At 39.1% G+C, this 14800-nt stretch overlaps 3 protein-coding genes across 3 annotated transcripts; all 3 read left to right on the top strand.

Moving 5' to 3' along the window:
• Positions 1–237: 237 nt before the first annotated feature.
• Positions 238–3013, top strand: LOC145899564 (uncharacterized). Its single transcript, XM_082988407.1, has 4 exons — positions 238–1408; positions 1959–2103; positions 2168–2274; positions 2507–3013. The coding sequence occupies exons 1-4, from the start codon at positions 1157–1159 to the stop codon at positions 2744–2746; spliced, it is 744 nt and encodes a 247-aa protein (XP_082844533.1). The 5' UTR covers positions 238–1156; the 3' UTR covers positions 2747–3013.
• Positions 3014–4547: 1534 nt separating this feature from the next.
• Positions 4548–5880, top strand: LOC145897938 (uncharacterized). Its single transcript, XM_082986389.1, has 4 exons — positions 4548–4799; positions 5258–5405; positions 5474–5580; positions 5641–5880. Exons 1-4 carry the CDS (start codon positions 4548–4550, stop codon positions 5878–5880), a joined length of 747 nt encoding a protein of 248 aa, XP_082842515.1.
• A 4454-nt stretch (positions 5881–10334) lies between these two features.
• On the top strand, positions 10335–11345 carry LOC145897937 (uncharacterized). Its single transcript, XM_082986388.1, has 3 exons — positions 10335–10596; positions 10687–10831; positions 11095–11345. The coding sequence occupies exons 1-3, from the start codon at positions 10345–10347 to the stop codon at positions 11343–11345; spliced, it is 648 nt and encodes a 215-aa protein (XP_082842514.1). The 5' UTR covers positions 10335–10344.
• The last annotated feature ends 3455 nt before the right edge of the window (positions 11346–14800 follow it).

The following is a 14800-nucleotide window of genomic DNA, read 5'->3' as shown; positions in this document are numbered from 1 at the left end:
AATCTATATTATCTGTTAAAAATGTAAGAAGACAAAAAAGTCGGTTTTCAGTGGAAAGGCCGAAGGTATTGTTTAGTAAGCTAACTGTCCGCCTGACAGCGTTTGCTGACTGCGAAAGAAAACGTTATGTGTGGTTGGCAAAACTTACCCAAGCGTTTCACCGAAAAACATGTTTGCACGAAGCTGCTGACTGCTGAAATCAGACAAGATTGCTTTTCAAGGCGTCCTGACAGAATATGTTTAGCTCTGTTGTAGATTTAGTCGGCTTTGTTTGGAAATTGAAAATAAGTGAGAATTGTTTTACCGCAGATGTGTTTTATTTGGAGCATTGTTATGCTGGTAGAATGTCAAACGTATGAATTTTTCAATTTATGAAATAAGATTAATCACTGAATTTTTCTTAACGTGTCATTGGTAAAAAATGTTGGTATAACGGACGAATTAAATATTTTACTTGATTCATTTCTCGTGTTATATCAGTTAAGTGGACTTCGAAGTATACTTTATACCAAAAGTACTAAGGGGCGCAACAGCTAAAACACGGCGGGACGTAAAGCAATAGAAAGCATTAATCACGGGCGATCACATCTATCGTATCGAGTTCACTACGTTTACAGGCTTTGCAGCCCTGGCATTGCATTCTAGATGGATCAGCCACTTTTTCCGGAGAAGTCGGAGCGAGATCTGTAAAATCAAGCTCATGACCCTTGGCTAACCAGACCCAATACGCTCTATCAACTGAGCTGCAGAAAAAGTTGCTGTTCTCTGTATACAGCAATGCCTGGACCTCGAAGCCTGAAAACCTAGTGACGGTTTATTTTAATAAAGTTTCCTGCAATTATAATAAATCAGGTGTAAATGGTCACGAGAGCCGAGGGTATAAATGGTGTGGAATAACTTCATTTTCCTTTCCATCATACACTGATTTTGGCGGATATACAATGCCCTAACAGTTTTTTTTGTTATTGTTTGCTACGAGATTCGGAATATAAACATATAAATATTATCAAACAATAACAAGGTATTGTTGAAACTAATAGGCTGATTTCGCCTTTCGAGGCATTTTGTTGGCTGCAACGCATCGTGAAAGCCAATTCCATTCTAATTAATTTGAAAACTTTTTTACTTGCGAGCAACTAGAGCAAGGGCAGACAATATGAAGATTATTGTTGCTGGAATGCCTAAAACAGGCACCAAGTCCATGAACGCAGCTTTAACAAAACTAGGATATAATGTGTACGGCTTTTTGGAACACGCTTACTGCCATAACAAGGAATGGAAGGAGATATTTGAAACAGGCGGAAACAATAAACTGTTTCAGAATATGTACAAGGATATAGATGTTGTTACAGATACCCCGGTGTACTACTTCTGGGAACTAATCCACGAAGCATTTCCCGATGCCAAAGTACGAAAAATTAAAATTAGTAACATATTACAATAAGCATAGCCAACTGATATTGCAGGCAACATGTGGTAGTAGTCACGTAGGCATGTCTTCAGGTCGATGTAAAATTGTCTCTGTGCTTCAAACCTAAGGTTTCCTTTTTATGTTGATAAAATATGTATTTGATTGAACCGGAATTAGAATATCAATTCATTTTTTTTCACGAAACGCAGAAATACTTCATGCAATCGCATGATTGACAGGATGACCCCACTGCGCAAGTCCTTTAATAGGCGATCACAGCATTCGTATCTGGATAATTAGGTTTACAGGCTTCACAGCCCAGGCATTGTATAGTCTAGCTGCATCAGCCACTTTTTTCTGATAAGTCGGATCAAGCTTTGAAAAATCAAGCCCCGGTAAGGTTTGAAGACACGACCCTGCTGGGCTAACTAGGCCCAGGTGGCTGATCCAGACTGGAATGCCTGGGTTGCGAATCCTGAAAACCTATTTCACGAAATATGATTTTGCAGCAATTAACCCAGACAATATGATCATTACATTTGTTCAGATCATTTTGATGACACGAGATGAAGATACTTGGTACAAGAGCGCCTTACACCAATTACGCGAAATGAACGAATGGTCTCTTTTCCGATTGGCGACCATCATCACACCAACAGGAAGATCGTATCACAGTCACATGTCGAAAGCCCGTAAAATATATTGTTTATGCTTCGGTACTTTGCTTCGAAACTAACTGGTACTTATTGGTTGTAGTTTTGATGGGCTTTTCATCACCTATAACTTCAGCCTTGATTGACATAAAGCCCGTTGAAAGAATATCGCGACTAAAGTTTCGACAACACAACTGTTACGTTCAACAAGTAAGTGTCCCAATGAATATTTTCCACGAATGATAGTCCTAAAAGTATCCCGTTTACTGTGTTATTGTAAACAGCAATTAATAGCTGACATTTACCTTCAATGCTCAAAAGAGGTTTAAATTGAAACCATGTTTTCCATGTCATGGTCGTGGTGATTTGTGCCCACATTCCCAATCAGTTTTGTTGACATTATAATGGTTTAATTGAGTCCCCAGTCACTTGTATGTCGCAGAGAGCCCCAAAAGACAAGCTTCTGGTAATGGACATTAAGGACGGTTGGGAACCGCTTTGCAAGTTCCTGGGTGCTAACATACCCGACACTCCATTTCCACACAAGAATATTGGGGGAAAAGCATTCGAGGAGGCAGCAGAAAACCCAGCAATGCTTCAAATAATACGAGAGCTTTATATTGTCTTTGCTTTGGCAACTGTTTTTTTGGCGCTTGGCATATTTTGGTTACTGCTGTGGTAGATTTCAAAATAGCAAAGACTGTGTTACGTTTGATGCAGGAAAGCATGTTTTTCTGCGGCCGAATAATTAAGATATTCATACAAGTTGTTGTAACTAATAAAACTATGAAATTAATAGTCGGTCATAAATTCATTACAGAAAGGCCGTATTTTAAAAAGTGCAATTTCTAATAGGTCGTATTTCAAAAAGTGCAGTTTCTGAAAAGTCATAACCTCAACATAGGTGTACCTGCTACGCTTCTTCACACCATCGGAAATGTCAGAAGCAATAAACAACATAAAAGTATTTTGTCTGAAATTTCTATTTCAATGTAGCCTAGTATTTAGATTTGAGCTTGTATGGAAGAAAGTTAAAGAAGGTTTGCAGCAATTCAACGCCATGTCTGAGTCTGCAAATAAACGTGAATTGCGTTTGTCAATACATGTTTATCGCAACAAGCAAGTTCTAATCCATGTCGGAAGCGACACTGACAACTGTTTATCACATGTACACCTGCTGTTGCGCAAAGATGATAATTAACGAGACTTCGATGCCTAAAACCGCCTTAAAATAAAAAAATGTTTTTAACCTCAACGAATATACCACATGTCGCTAATGCGTTGCAATAAGCCAAATTCATACTGGTTAATTGAAAGGAAAATGATAAACTTTTAATTTAAATGCAGAGATCTGTTAACTTTCACTGATATAGGTTAGGTAAGTGCCAACACAGAAGTGATTGGATTCGGCCGAATGCAAATACCTCCAGTCAATATTTCACCGAATGACGTGGTAAATTTTCGTATGACCTGTAAAACCGCTTGTTCCACCACAAATCGCAGTATGTATTTTCGCTGTACATTTCGCTGAAACGACATTGTTCCACTTTACTAACTTGTGAACCATATGATTATGATAGTTGGAATCGCTGCGTTGGCAACTCAACAACGTACGTTTATAGGAGAAATTGTCTTTATGAGATGATCAGACCTCTGGCAAATTTACAATTCATCAAAACGCATGGCTTCATTTTGGACTATCGGTACTTGTTCCGGTTGAATAAATCTACGATTTGGCTGGAAAACGAAGCAGAACTGTTTTGTTCTTACTTCGCAGTTGGTATAGGTTTGCGCGTAGACAATGCCAAACTACAGATATTTAGCACAATATGAACGAAAGTTGGCAACGCTCTCTCTCTTGCTCCAACTATTGGGGAAATCAAAAATTTATTCACAGCAATCCAACAAACCTCTAGGACAACCAAATTGTTGTTTATACCAGACCAGACGACACGGTGACATTTCACAATTGTGTAAAAGCAAGCATAACAATGCAAAAGAAACCCCAACTAACGTATTTAAAAATCAGTCCATTACAGTTCTGCTTGCAAACTAATTAAACCACGTTCCATGTATGACTTCGATCCATCTTTGATACGTCACAACAAACTGTTTGAGAGCAAGTAGCTCCACCACAGCACAATGCAATTAGAAAACATAGTGTAACATGTACATCTGCAATTTTGCGAAGTTGTCTTGCTTGGAAAGGTATTGACCAGTCAGCCTCTTAGTGCTGCTTGTAGAGCGCACTTTTTATTTTCACCCTTAACGCAAGTTTGTGAACCACTGTTCTGCATGACCTACATATGATAGATAAACAACTGAAGTAAGAGATTTAGTCATGGTGCAACAAGCCCTTAAGTACCGATACTCAACGTGACGCATCAGTTCCTACTGAGTATACCATACGCTCTGATGGTGAAGTTTTTATGTGATCAGCAATATCAAACATACAAATCAGCAATAGATTAGAGAGCTGTAATATGAAGGTTATCGTGGCTGGATTTTGTAAAACGGGTACCAAGTCACTGCACGAAGCGCTAGAAATTCTGGATTACAGTGTTTTTGATTTTTTTGAAAATTGCTACTACCACGAAAAAGAATGGAAGGAGATTTTAACAACGGGGGGAAGTATTGGTTTGTTCAGAGAAATGTATGAGAATGTGGATGTGGTTGTCGACACACCGGGTTTTTATTTTTGGAAGGAAATTCACGAAGCATTTCCGGAAGCTAAGGTTATATGGTTCAGTCGTTTATATGCTGTATAGTAAGTTATATATCAAGTTACAAACAAATATACTTCTCTGTGAGCCGCAGACAGATGGCAACTGTTTCGACATAAAAGGTCTTAGCAGTGCAGCTTATGTGACTATCAGACGACTTTGCCGACCAAACGGCCAAGCAAAGATTATACAATCACCGTCATCCTTTGGGCACCAAACTAGGTGCAACCTTACGAAGAAAACAAGGCGGAAACACAACGGCCAAGCAATGCTCAATTACTAGTGCCGTCAGGCCCCGTGTCACAATAACCATATGATAAGCAAAGTGGAGCCAATAATATAAACTGTGTAAGCTGCATACAGTTGACCACTGTTTTGACCTATAAGGTGTCATCACTTGATTATTCTTATGTTCGAATAGTTAACGTAGACTTTGTTTCAATCGATTTCCAATTGCTCAAATGACGCAGATTATATTAACAATACGAGATGACGAGGAGGTATGGGTGAAAAGCTTTATTCGTCAACTAGCCAACGTGGACAACCACCTTCTATACACTGTGGCCAAAGTCATCACCCCTACTGGACGCAAGATAGCTGGAATAATCCGTAAAGCTCGTGAGATGCATGTGCTATAAAGTGAGACATACCATGGCTTATGTACGACACAGACTTTTTTGATACAGATCGTGCCCAGTTCGGTGTTGAGATCCCACACAACTGGAGCAAGCACCCGATCAACGAAACTGTCCTCAAACTAAAATTCAGGCAACACAACGCGGATGTATTGAAAGTACGTGTTTTTGGTGTTTTTGTGAAAAAAAAAACACTTAACTGATAACGTTTGCTGTAGAATGCGCCCAAGGACAAACTTTTGGTGTTTCGGGTTCAAGAAGGTTGGGAACCCCTTTGTTCGTTTCTCGGCGTCGAGGTGCCCGACGTTCCGTTTCCGCGCAAAAACGTAAAGTCTGCCTTGATGGAGGAATATGCTAAGGAAAACGTTGTCATGAGGCGGATGGTGTTTGAAACAAAGATCGCGGCTTGCTTGATTGCAATTATTTTACTCACTTTCGCACACTTGACTTTCATGTAACTTACTTGTTTCAAAGTCGAAATGCACAAAGAACCTCTTTATATAAGAAATGCTCGATCCGTGATTACAATTTCCACCAGCAGGAGTGCGTTATGGTAGCTGTTGTAACCCGGCTAAGAAGGAAATAAACAATTTATAGCCAACAATGTTTGTCACTAATGGTGGCTGTTGACGTAGTTATTAATTATCGCAATACAACTGCTTAAAGTTTAATGCTGAAAACAATATTTTGCTCGTGAATGTGATATATTATTTCCTAAAATCTCTTGGAAAAACAGGAGTACAAAATCTGTAATTGCTGCACTATTATTCATTCTCGTTCGACGACTTATCCTACATTTTACAGGATGCAAAAAAGTGACGTACATTCAGCACATAAAAATTTTGCATGACTGTTGGTCGCAAAAAGGGAATTATGTTTATAGGAAAGTGGGACCTGAAACTAAGAATCAGGGGACGGATTGAGAAATGGTTTGACAAATTTTACAATCTCCACGGGTAAGCGCAAAGCAATAACAACTCTTTGCCTTATTTGACCCGTATTTAGAGGTAGTTCGGTCCCGACTACGTCATCGGTGCAAACAATCTTTCATCTCGACATTCTGTTGCTTTGTATTTACGCTGGGTGTAAGTGAGAATATAAAATCAGAAACCGCCATGTGAAACTAACGAGTTAATCAATGCACGTGATTACGCAAAAACAACATAATACGAATCATTTGCCGTGTTTTGTGTTGTCACGAATCGCATTAAAGCGGCGAGGAACTTTCATAAAATTTTCTGACAACAAACAGTTTTTTTATTGTCGGAAAGATATTACATGCAGATAGAGTTGCCACCTATTCAATCAGCAATTACACAAAAAAAAGTATGGTCCATATTTATTATCTCATCTTTACAACAATATTCTGTAACTCTATGTTATTTGGAAAAAATGCAACGAGACAAAAACTTGTTTGGTCCACTTAACTGACCATGAGCCTTGTTTACATGGACGTCTAAAGCGGGTTCGCGGCACGCTTCTTACCCGCTTCCCGCCATTATCAGAAAAAGCGTTACGCATCACAGCCCAAGCTAGTTCGGAAGCGGTTTCGACGAACTAGCTTAATAGGGGTGGGTTCGGAAGCTAGTTCGCCCAACTAGCTTGTTTTCGCGAACCAGCTGTTGGAAAATTTGGCGGCAAAATCAAGTTAGGTTAGGTTTGCTTGTTGATGTTTATCGAAGATATTCTTTTTGAGGTTTTAATTTGTGTGCTTGGTATTAATATTTATTTCATAAAAAATGACAAAAATATTGCGAAAAAGTCCAGTAATTTGGACCAACGAAGCAATACACCAGTTGTTAAAAAGTGTTGAAGAAAGAAAAGCCCTGACTCCCACATTTCTTCACACAAACACCCAAAGCATTCTTTACTTAATCTGAAATGAGTCAACCACTGGGAATCATTGAAACCGGGAACTATAACATTCCACCATTGTCCTGACCTAAAACAAACGAAAAAAGCATAAAGCCTGGCCCATAAATACCACCAATATCTCACCTCTGTAATCGCCACGGCCGTCCAAGTCTTCGATTGTGAGAAAGCAACGCATTGACATGTAACAACAGCATAGCCTTTCTTCGTTTGCACCGTTTTTGGTAATTATGAAGTAAAAGTAGAGCCCTAACTCCCAATAAACTATCTGTTGCCGCCATATCCATTTTGCGAGAACCGAATTTCGCGCGCTCATGTAAATTGAGACCCGAAGCTTGCTCGTTATGGTCTGTTAGTTCTTCACGGCTCGATGCCGCAAGCTCGTTCGCAGATTGGCGCTTTCGCGCCAAATTCCCTGAATTTGGCTTTTTTCCATTTTGTCTGGCGCCCAAAATTTGGTTTGGCTTATTTGGCCCTTTTCTGGCGTTTTTCCTGTTAGCTTTGCGTTCGGAAGTTGCCCGGGCTCGTTCGTGACGAAACAGGTTCGCGGTATGCTTCGTTTCGGTAAAAACGTCACGCATTACAGCCCAAGCTAGTACAGAAGCGTTGCAAACTGTATGCCTGGGTAGCGTAAACTTGACTACTTCTATAGTGACGTCATAATTTGAGTTTTTGTGTTCCTATACACTGGTTTAGAACCATTTTGTAGTCAGGCACCCCCTTCCGAAAAACTCTTGTTTATCTAAAATGTATACCAAATGAACGGGAAAACAACAAGTATACATAAGAAGGCTGGCAAATTTAACTGCGTCCTTTTAAACACAAATCGATGGTTTGGAACCGACCCTTCTACACGTTTCCTCGTATGTACTGCTACTCGTACTCATTAAATAGCAAAGGATGGCCTCAAAGTACAAAACGTTGTTTAGGAAAAAATTCACATTCAGTATTTTGTCCATCAACATTTCACTCAACATGCTTCCTTCCACAATCAAACCTGGTTTCAAATCTCGGCCGCAAAATGATTCACGGAAAACCTGACTACCAACGCAGGAGACGTCGACAAAACGAATATTCAACGAATCGCATTATATTGTTCATTTCATCCTGGGGGAAAATTTTTTGTTGTAGTTTATCAACATATTTTTTTACCATGGTAATACAAACATAGGCGGTAACATTCTAGTAAAATGTTTGCTTGTTCAAATGATTTTAATAAAGTCGCCTTTATTTTGTTAAAAAATAAGGTCATATGATTGTTTTCTAGCAGAGTTCAATTCAGTAACATTGGAAATTACAATATTTCTTCCGTCTATGTATTGTTCCAAAACAATATTTGTTTGAATAATGCGATCCGTAGACTTCGCTGCCGACTCGTTGAAACGTCGTGGCTTGCGACGGACAAAAGGTTTGGTTGGGGTGCTGGCTAAATCAATACCGGTCTTAATTTTCTTGTAAAAAAAATGCAACAACCCGTAAGTATCCTTTCTTTAACACTATTCCATGCGACATGTTTTACAGTGTCGTCATTAAATTCTGTCAAATGAAATTTATTGAATTTGTACGTCAAATAATGGCCTGAGTTAACACCGGATCCAATATGTACAACAACAGACATCAGCCTAAACAAAACTCCTTGTTCAAAACGCAACAATTCATCTGGGACTACACGTTTATTGCTTTTCTTGCCACTTATATTCCTAAAAACAACAATGCATAATACGTCTGTTGGCCTTTGGAGCTCACTGCTAATCTTCTTCTCTGTATCCAAATTACAATGGGAACAATGGCTGATGGCAACGTTGTGAATCAGTTTCACAATATGTGCTGAGATTACTGTTGTCCGGGATGTGATCGAACAATGGCAACGTCAGTACAGATTGGTCATTCTGAAATTTCTCTTCGTTGCCACATGTCTTGCATGTTTTTGATGTATGATACTTAAACGACCAGTTTAATCCACAACTCTTTATTACGGAAGCAGTGGCGTCCTGCTGCTCATTTAAATTATAATTAAGGTGACTACAAACGTCTTTAACCAATTGCAAGTATAATGAGGAATCAACGTTGTTCAGTGTAAGATGACAAACTATGTGACCAATCCTAATTTTTAAACCACAAAATCACAAAATGCCCTTCAAAAAGAACTAGAATAAAAACATGTAACTGTTTTTTTATTACACAACTAAACAATACATAATAGGTCGAAAAGCGGCCATCTGTCTTCAGCTTAAATTAACATCAAAATCCGTTTATTGCACTTGTTCACTTTTTGTCCCCTGTTTAATGCAATATTATGCTTAAACCAGTTTTACAATATTTTCCATTCCTACGCATAAGGCTTGCTGCCAGCACTCGCGCACGACCGAAGCGCCTTCTATGACGCCACGCAACAATATCTCGCTTTCTCACGATTTCGTTCGCAGCGGCAAAAGTGCGACTTTGATCAGCTGTATCTCAGAAACCAGTCGTCGTATCAAGCTACTTTTTTCGCCAAAAATGTTTTAAAGTTATGAACATCTCTTTGTTAGATTATTAACATGTTTTATTTTTACGTGTCATGTGCACTTTAAGACGCTTGCCTTTTCCTCTTCGCCGAAAACGAGAGAGTCGGATCGGCGAGTCAGCTTCGAAGCTGTCTTAAACCGTCATGTAAACGGGGTTAGTGTTTGCTTACGGCGAAAGAATATTGCTGGTGGGCAAAAACCCAAGCGTTACGACTGCAAACATGTTTGCACGAAGCTGCTCTGTTGAAACCAGACAAGCTTGTTTTTCAAGGCTTCCTGACAGAATATGTTTAGCTCCGTTGTAGATTTAGTCGGCTTTGTTTGGCATGAAAATAAGTGAGGATTGTTTTACCGTATATGTGTTTCATTTGGTGCATTTTGTTATGCTGGTAGAATGTCAAACGTATGAATTTTTGAATTAATGAAATAAGATTAATTACTCGTATCGTTATAAATGCTACATAATAATAAGGTAGGTGAAAGAACAAAATAAATTAGAATTCCTACTTTTTATAACTCGAAGAAAACTAGGTATATTTAATTATGAAAATAATCGTTGCTGGGGTTTCAAAAACCGGAACAAAGTCTATAAACGCAGCTTTGACTGCGCTTGGATACAGAGTATTCGATTTTTTGGAGCACAGTTACTGGCACAATAAAGAATGGAACGAGATTTTGGATACAGGGGGCAACAAAGAGCTATTTAGGCGAATGTACAGAGATGTTGATGCAGTGTGTGGAATTCCAGCGTATTTCTTTTGGGAGCAAATACAAGAGGCCTTTCCCGACGCCAAGGTAAAGGAGAGAAAATTAAACACACTTTGTGTTTTGTTCCTTTGCATCTTTTGTTGTTCCGAAAATCTTGCGAACATTTGAAAACTGCAGGTGATTCTTCTTGTGCGTGACGAGGATTCGTGGTTCAAAAGCGTTCTGGGTCAAATCCGAGAAATCAATGTGTGGTCGCTTTTCAGAATTGCCCGAGTTTTCACTCCAACGGGACGAATGTATTCTCGCCACGCGTTGAAATCACGTATAGTAGTGTCGGGTCGGTAGTTAAAAAAATACAGTAATTTTCGATATCACAGTTGCCGTTACAATGGCTATTTCCCGCCAGTAAACCATGCGAGCACGCTTTGCGAGACAATTAAAGGAAAACGATGATGTAATGCCAATGTGCACAAATATACGCAAGTGTTCAAGTAACATAGAAATGTTAATAAAGTTGTTAAACTGTCCGTAACAGTCTTCATCTAATTTCATGTCAATCATAAAGGGCTCAATGCGTATTTGCAGGAAAGAAAACATGTCATAACCTTGAAAAATGTGAAGTTTTACATGGAAACGTGCTGACATTACGAAATCTAGAATCAGATCGCCAAGTCAGCAAGGATAGTCAGAACAGGATAAAGGGGCCTTCAAGTACAGAACGTTCGTTTTCAAGAAAAATACGCAGGAAATTACTGATGCGAAACATTCCACAGACCCTAGGCAGTCTAGTGCCTCTCACGCAATCACACACAGTTCATTGTCAATGTGAAGAATGACGTAAGCCATTACGTAACAGTTGCATTTATTCCTGACACAGATTTCGTTTTGACGTTCGTCAAGAAAAATACGCAGGAAATTACTTATGCACGTTTCTAAAGACACTGTGGAGTTAGCTTAGCGTCTAAAACATACAAACAAACGTCACAAATTTGCTACGTAGTCAACTGGCTGTAACTTAATTTTACGTTACATAGCAACGTTTGCATTCATGGAAATATGAACTATGGTCACATAACAGCCAGTTTCGTCATCAACGTCCGGAATCTCTTTCCATGGGTTTTTTGTGTTAAGGCATTTTAGGTAGCGTCTTGTCCAGCATCTCATTTCAAAATGTATAACAACGGTTGCTTTCTCACGTGATTAGATCTCGTTACTAGTTTCTACGCAACAGCTGTGTTTTCATGTGTTTTTTTTTGGCCAGCTAAAATGTGTCGCCTTGGAGAAGTCATTCATTGTTTTGTGTGAGAGTGCGTCTTTTGTTAACTGTTCGCTGACCGTTAGTCCTTGGATCGCCCTTCTTTTTCAGACACTTCGTTCGCTTTGTTTCCATCCGGTTTAAATAATGAAACTTTACGTGTGCGTTCAGCTGAGGCGGAGCGGGGCAGTGCAGTGCAGCGGTACTGTGCTCTCCTAAGTTCGTAAATTCACTTAGTTTGGCGTTGGTATAATTGCGCATGTTAATTTCGTATCCAAAATTTTTCATGGTAAATAAATATTGTTGGAATGTTTCCATCAAGTTTCAATTAAAGTCAGGTTAGGAAAACACAACAATTAGAACTCACGTGCGATCTTATGTCAAATGTGTTAATCAAATAGGATTTCCCATCAATCCTAAATAATTGTTAAGACCCGAATTGAGACTCATATTTGGCATAGTAGGTCGCAACACTGGCTTACAGAACACTGAAAGAGGCACATGGCAGGCCTTTAAGTCTGCATAACATTTGTCACAAATATCAAAAGTATCACTAGAATCTCGACAATGTTTAATCTACATTAATATTTACGATTACTGTGGCTATTTCCCGTCAGTAAACCATGCGAGCACGTTTTGCGAGACAATTCAAGGAATACGATGATGTAATGCCAATGTGCACAAATATACGCAAGTGTTCAAGTAACATAGAAATGTTAATAAAGTTGTTAAACTGTCCGTAACAGTCTTCATCTAATTTCATGTCAATCATAAAGGGCTCAATGCGTATTTGCAGGAAAGAAAACATGTCATAACCTTGAAAAATGTGAAGTTTTACATGGAAACGTGCTGACATTACGAAATCTAGAATCAGATCGCCAAGTCAGCAAGGATAGTCAGAACAGGATAAAGGGGCCTTCAAGTACGGAACGTTCGTTTTCAAGAAGAATACGCAGGAAATTACTGATGCGAAACATTCCACAGACCCTAGGCAGTCTAGTGCCTCTCACGCAATCACACACAGTTCATTGTCAATGTGAAGAATGACGTAAGCCATTACGTAACAGTTGCATTTATTCCTGACACAGATTTCGTTTTGACGTTCGTCAAGAACAATAGGCAGGAAATTACTTATGCACGTTTCTAAAGACACTGTGGAGTTAGCTTAGCGTCTAAAACATACAAACAAACGTCACAAATTTGCTACGTAGTCAACTGGCTGTAACGTAATTTTACGTTACATAGCAACGTTTGCATTCATGGAAATATGAACTATGGTCACATAACAGCCAGTTTCGTCATCAACGTCCGGAATCTCTTTCCATGGGTTTTTAGTGTTAAGGCATTTTAGGTGCGTCTTGTCCAGCATCTCATTTCAAAATGTATAACAACGGTTGCTTTCTCACGTGATTAGATCTCGTTACTAGTTTCTACGCAACAGCTGTGTTTTTATGTGATTTTATTGGCCAGCCTAAATGTGTCGCCATAGAGAAGTCCTTCATTGTTTTGTGTGAGAGTGCGTCTTTTGTTAACTGTTCGCTGACCGTTAGTCCTTGGATCGCCCTTCTTTTTCAGACACTTCGTTCGCTTTGTTTCCATCCGGTTTAAATAATGAAACTTTACGTGTGCGTTCAGCTGAGGCGGAGCGGGGCAGTGCAGCGGTACTGTGCTCTCCTAAGTTCGTAAATTCACTTAGTTTGGCGTTGGTATAATTGCGCATGTTAATTTCGTATCCAAAATTTTTCATGGTAAATAAATATTGTTGGAATGTTTCCATCAAGTTTCAATTAAAGTCAGGTTAGGAAAACACAACAATTAGAACTCACGTGCGATCTTATGTCATATGTGTTAATCAAATAGGATTTCCCATCAATCCTAAATAATTGTTAAGACCCGAATTGAGACTCATATTTGGCATAGTAGGTCGCAACAGTGGCTTACAGAACACTGAAAGAGGCACATGGCAGGCCTTTAAGTCTGCATAACATTTGTCACAAATATCAAAAGTATCACTAGAATCTCGACAATGTTTAATCTACATTAATATTTACGATTACTGTGGCTATTTCCCGTCAGTAAACCATGCGAGCACGTTTTGCGAGACAATTCAAGGAATACGATGATGTAATGCCAATGTGCACAAATATACGCAAGTGTTCAAGTAACATAGAAATGTTAATAAAGTTGTTAAACTGTCCGTAACAGTCTTCATCTAATTTCATGTCAATCATAAAGGGCTCAATGCGTATTTGCAGGAAAGAAAACATGTCATAACCTTGAAAAATGTGAAGTTTTACATGGAAACGTGCTGACATTACGAAATCTAGAATCAGATCGCCAAGTCAGCAAGGATAGTCAGAACAGGATAAAGGGGCCTTCAAGTACGGAACGTTCGTTTTCAAGAAAAATACGCAGGAAATTACTGATGCGAAACATTCCACAGACCCTAGGCAGTCTAGTGCCTCTCACGCAATCACACACAGTTCATTGTCAATGTGAAGAATGACGTAAGCCATTACGTAACAGTTGCATTTATTCCTGACACAGATTTCGTTTTGACGTTCGTCAAGAAAAATACGCAGGAAATTACTTATGCACGTTTCTAAAGACACTGTGGAGTTAGCTTAGCGTCTAAAACATACAAACAAACGTCACAAATTTGCTACGTAGTCAACTGGCTGTAACGTAATTTTACGTTACATAGCAACGTTTGCATTCATGGAAATATGAACTATGGTCACATAACAGCCAGTTTCGTCATCAACGTCCGGAATCTCTTTCCATGGGTTTTTTGTGTTAAGGCATTTTAGGTGCGTCTTGTCCAGCATCTCATTTCAAAATGTATAACAACGGTTGCTTTCTCACGTGATTAGATCTCGTTACTAGTTTCTACGCAACAGCTGTGTTTTTATGTGATTTTATTGGCCAGCTTAAATGTGTCGCCTTAGAGAAGTCCTTCATTGTTTTGTGTGAGAGTGCGTCTTTTGTTAACTGTTCGCTGACCGTTAGTCCTTGGATCGCCCTTCTTTTTACGAC

This window comes from Ascidia mentula, chromosome 4, assembly GCF_947561715.1.
Source record: "Ascidia mentula chromosome 4, kaAscMent1.1, whole genome shotgun sequence".
NCBI classification, from domain to species: domain Eukaryota; kingdom Metazoa; phylum Chordata; class Ascidiacea; order Phlebobranchia; family Ascidiidae; genus Ascidia; species Ascidia mentula.
The sequence above is the reverse complement of the archived record's forward strand: the minus strand, read 5'-3'. Positions and strand labels throughout refer to the sequence as shown.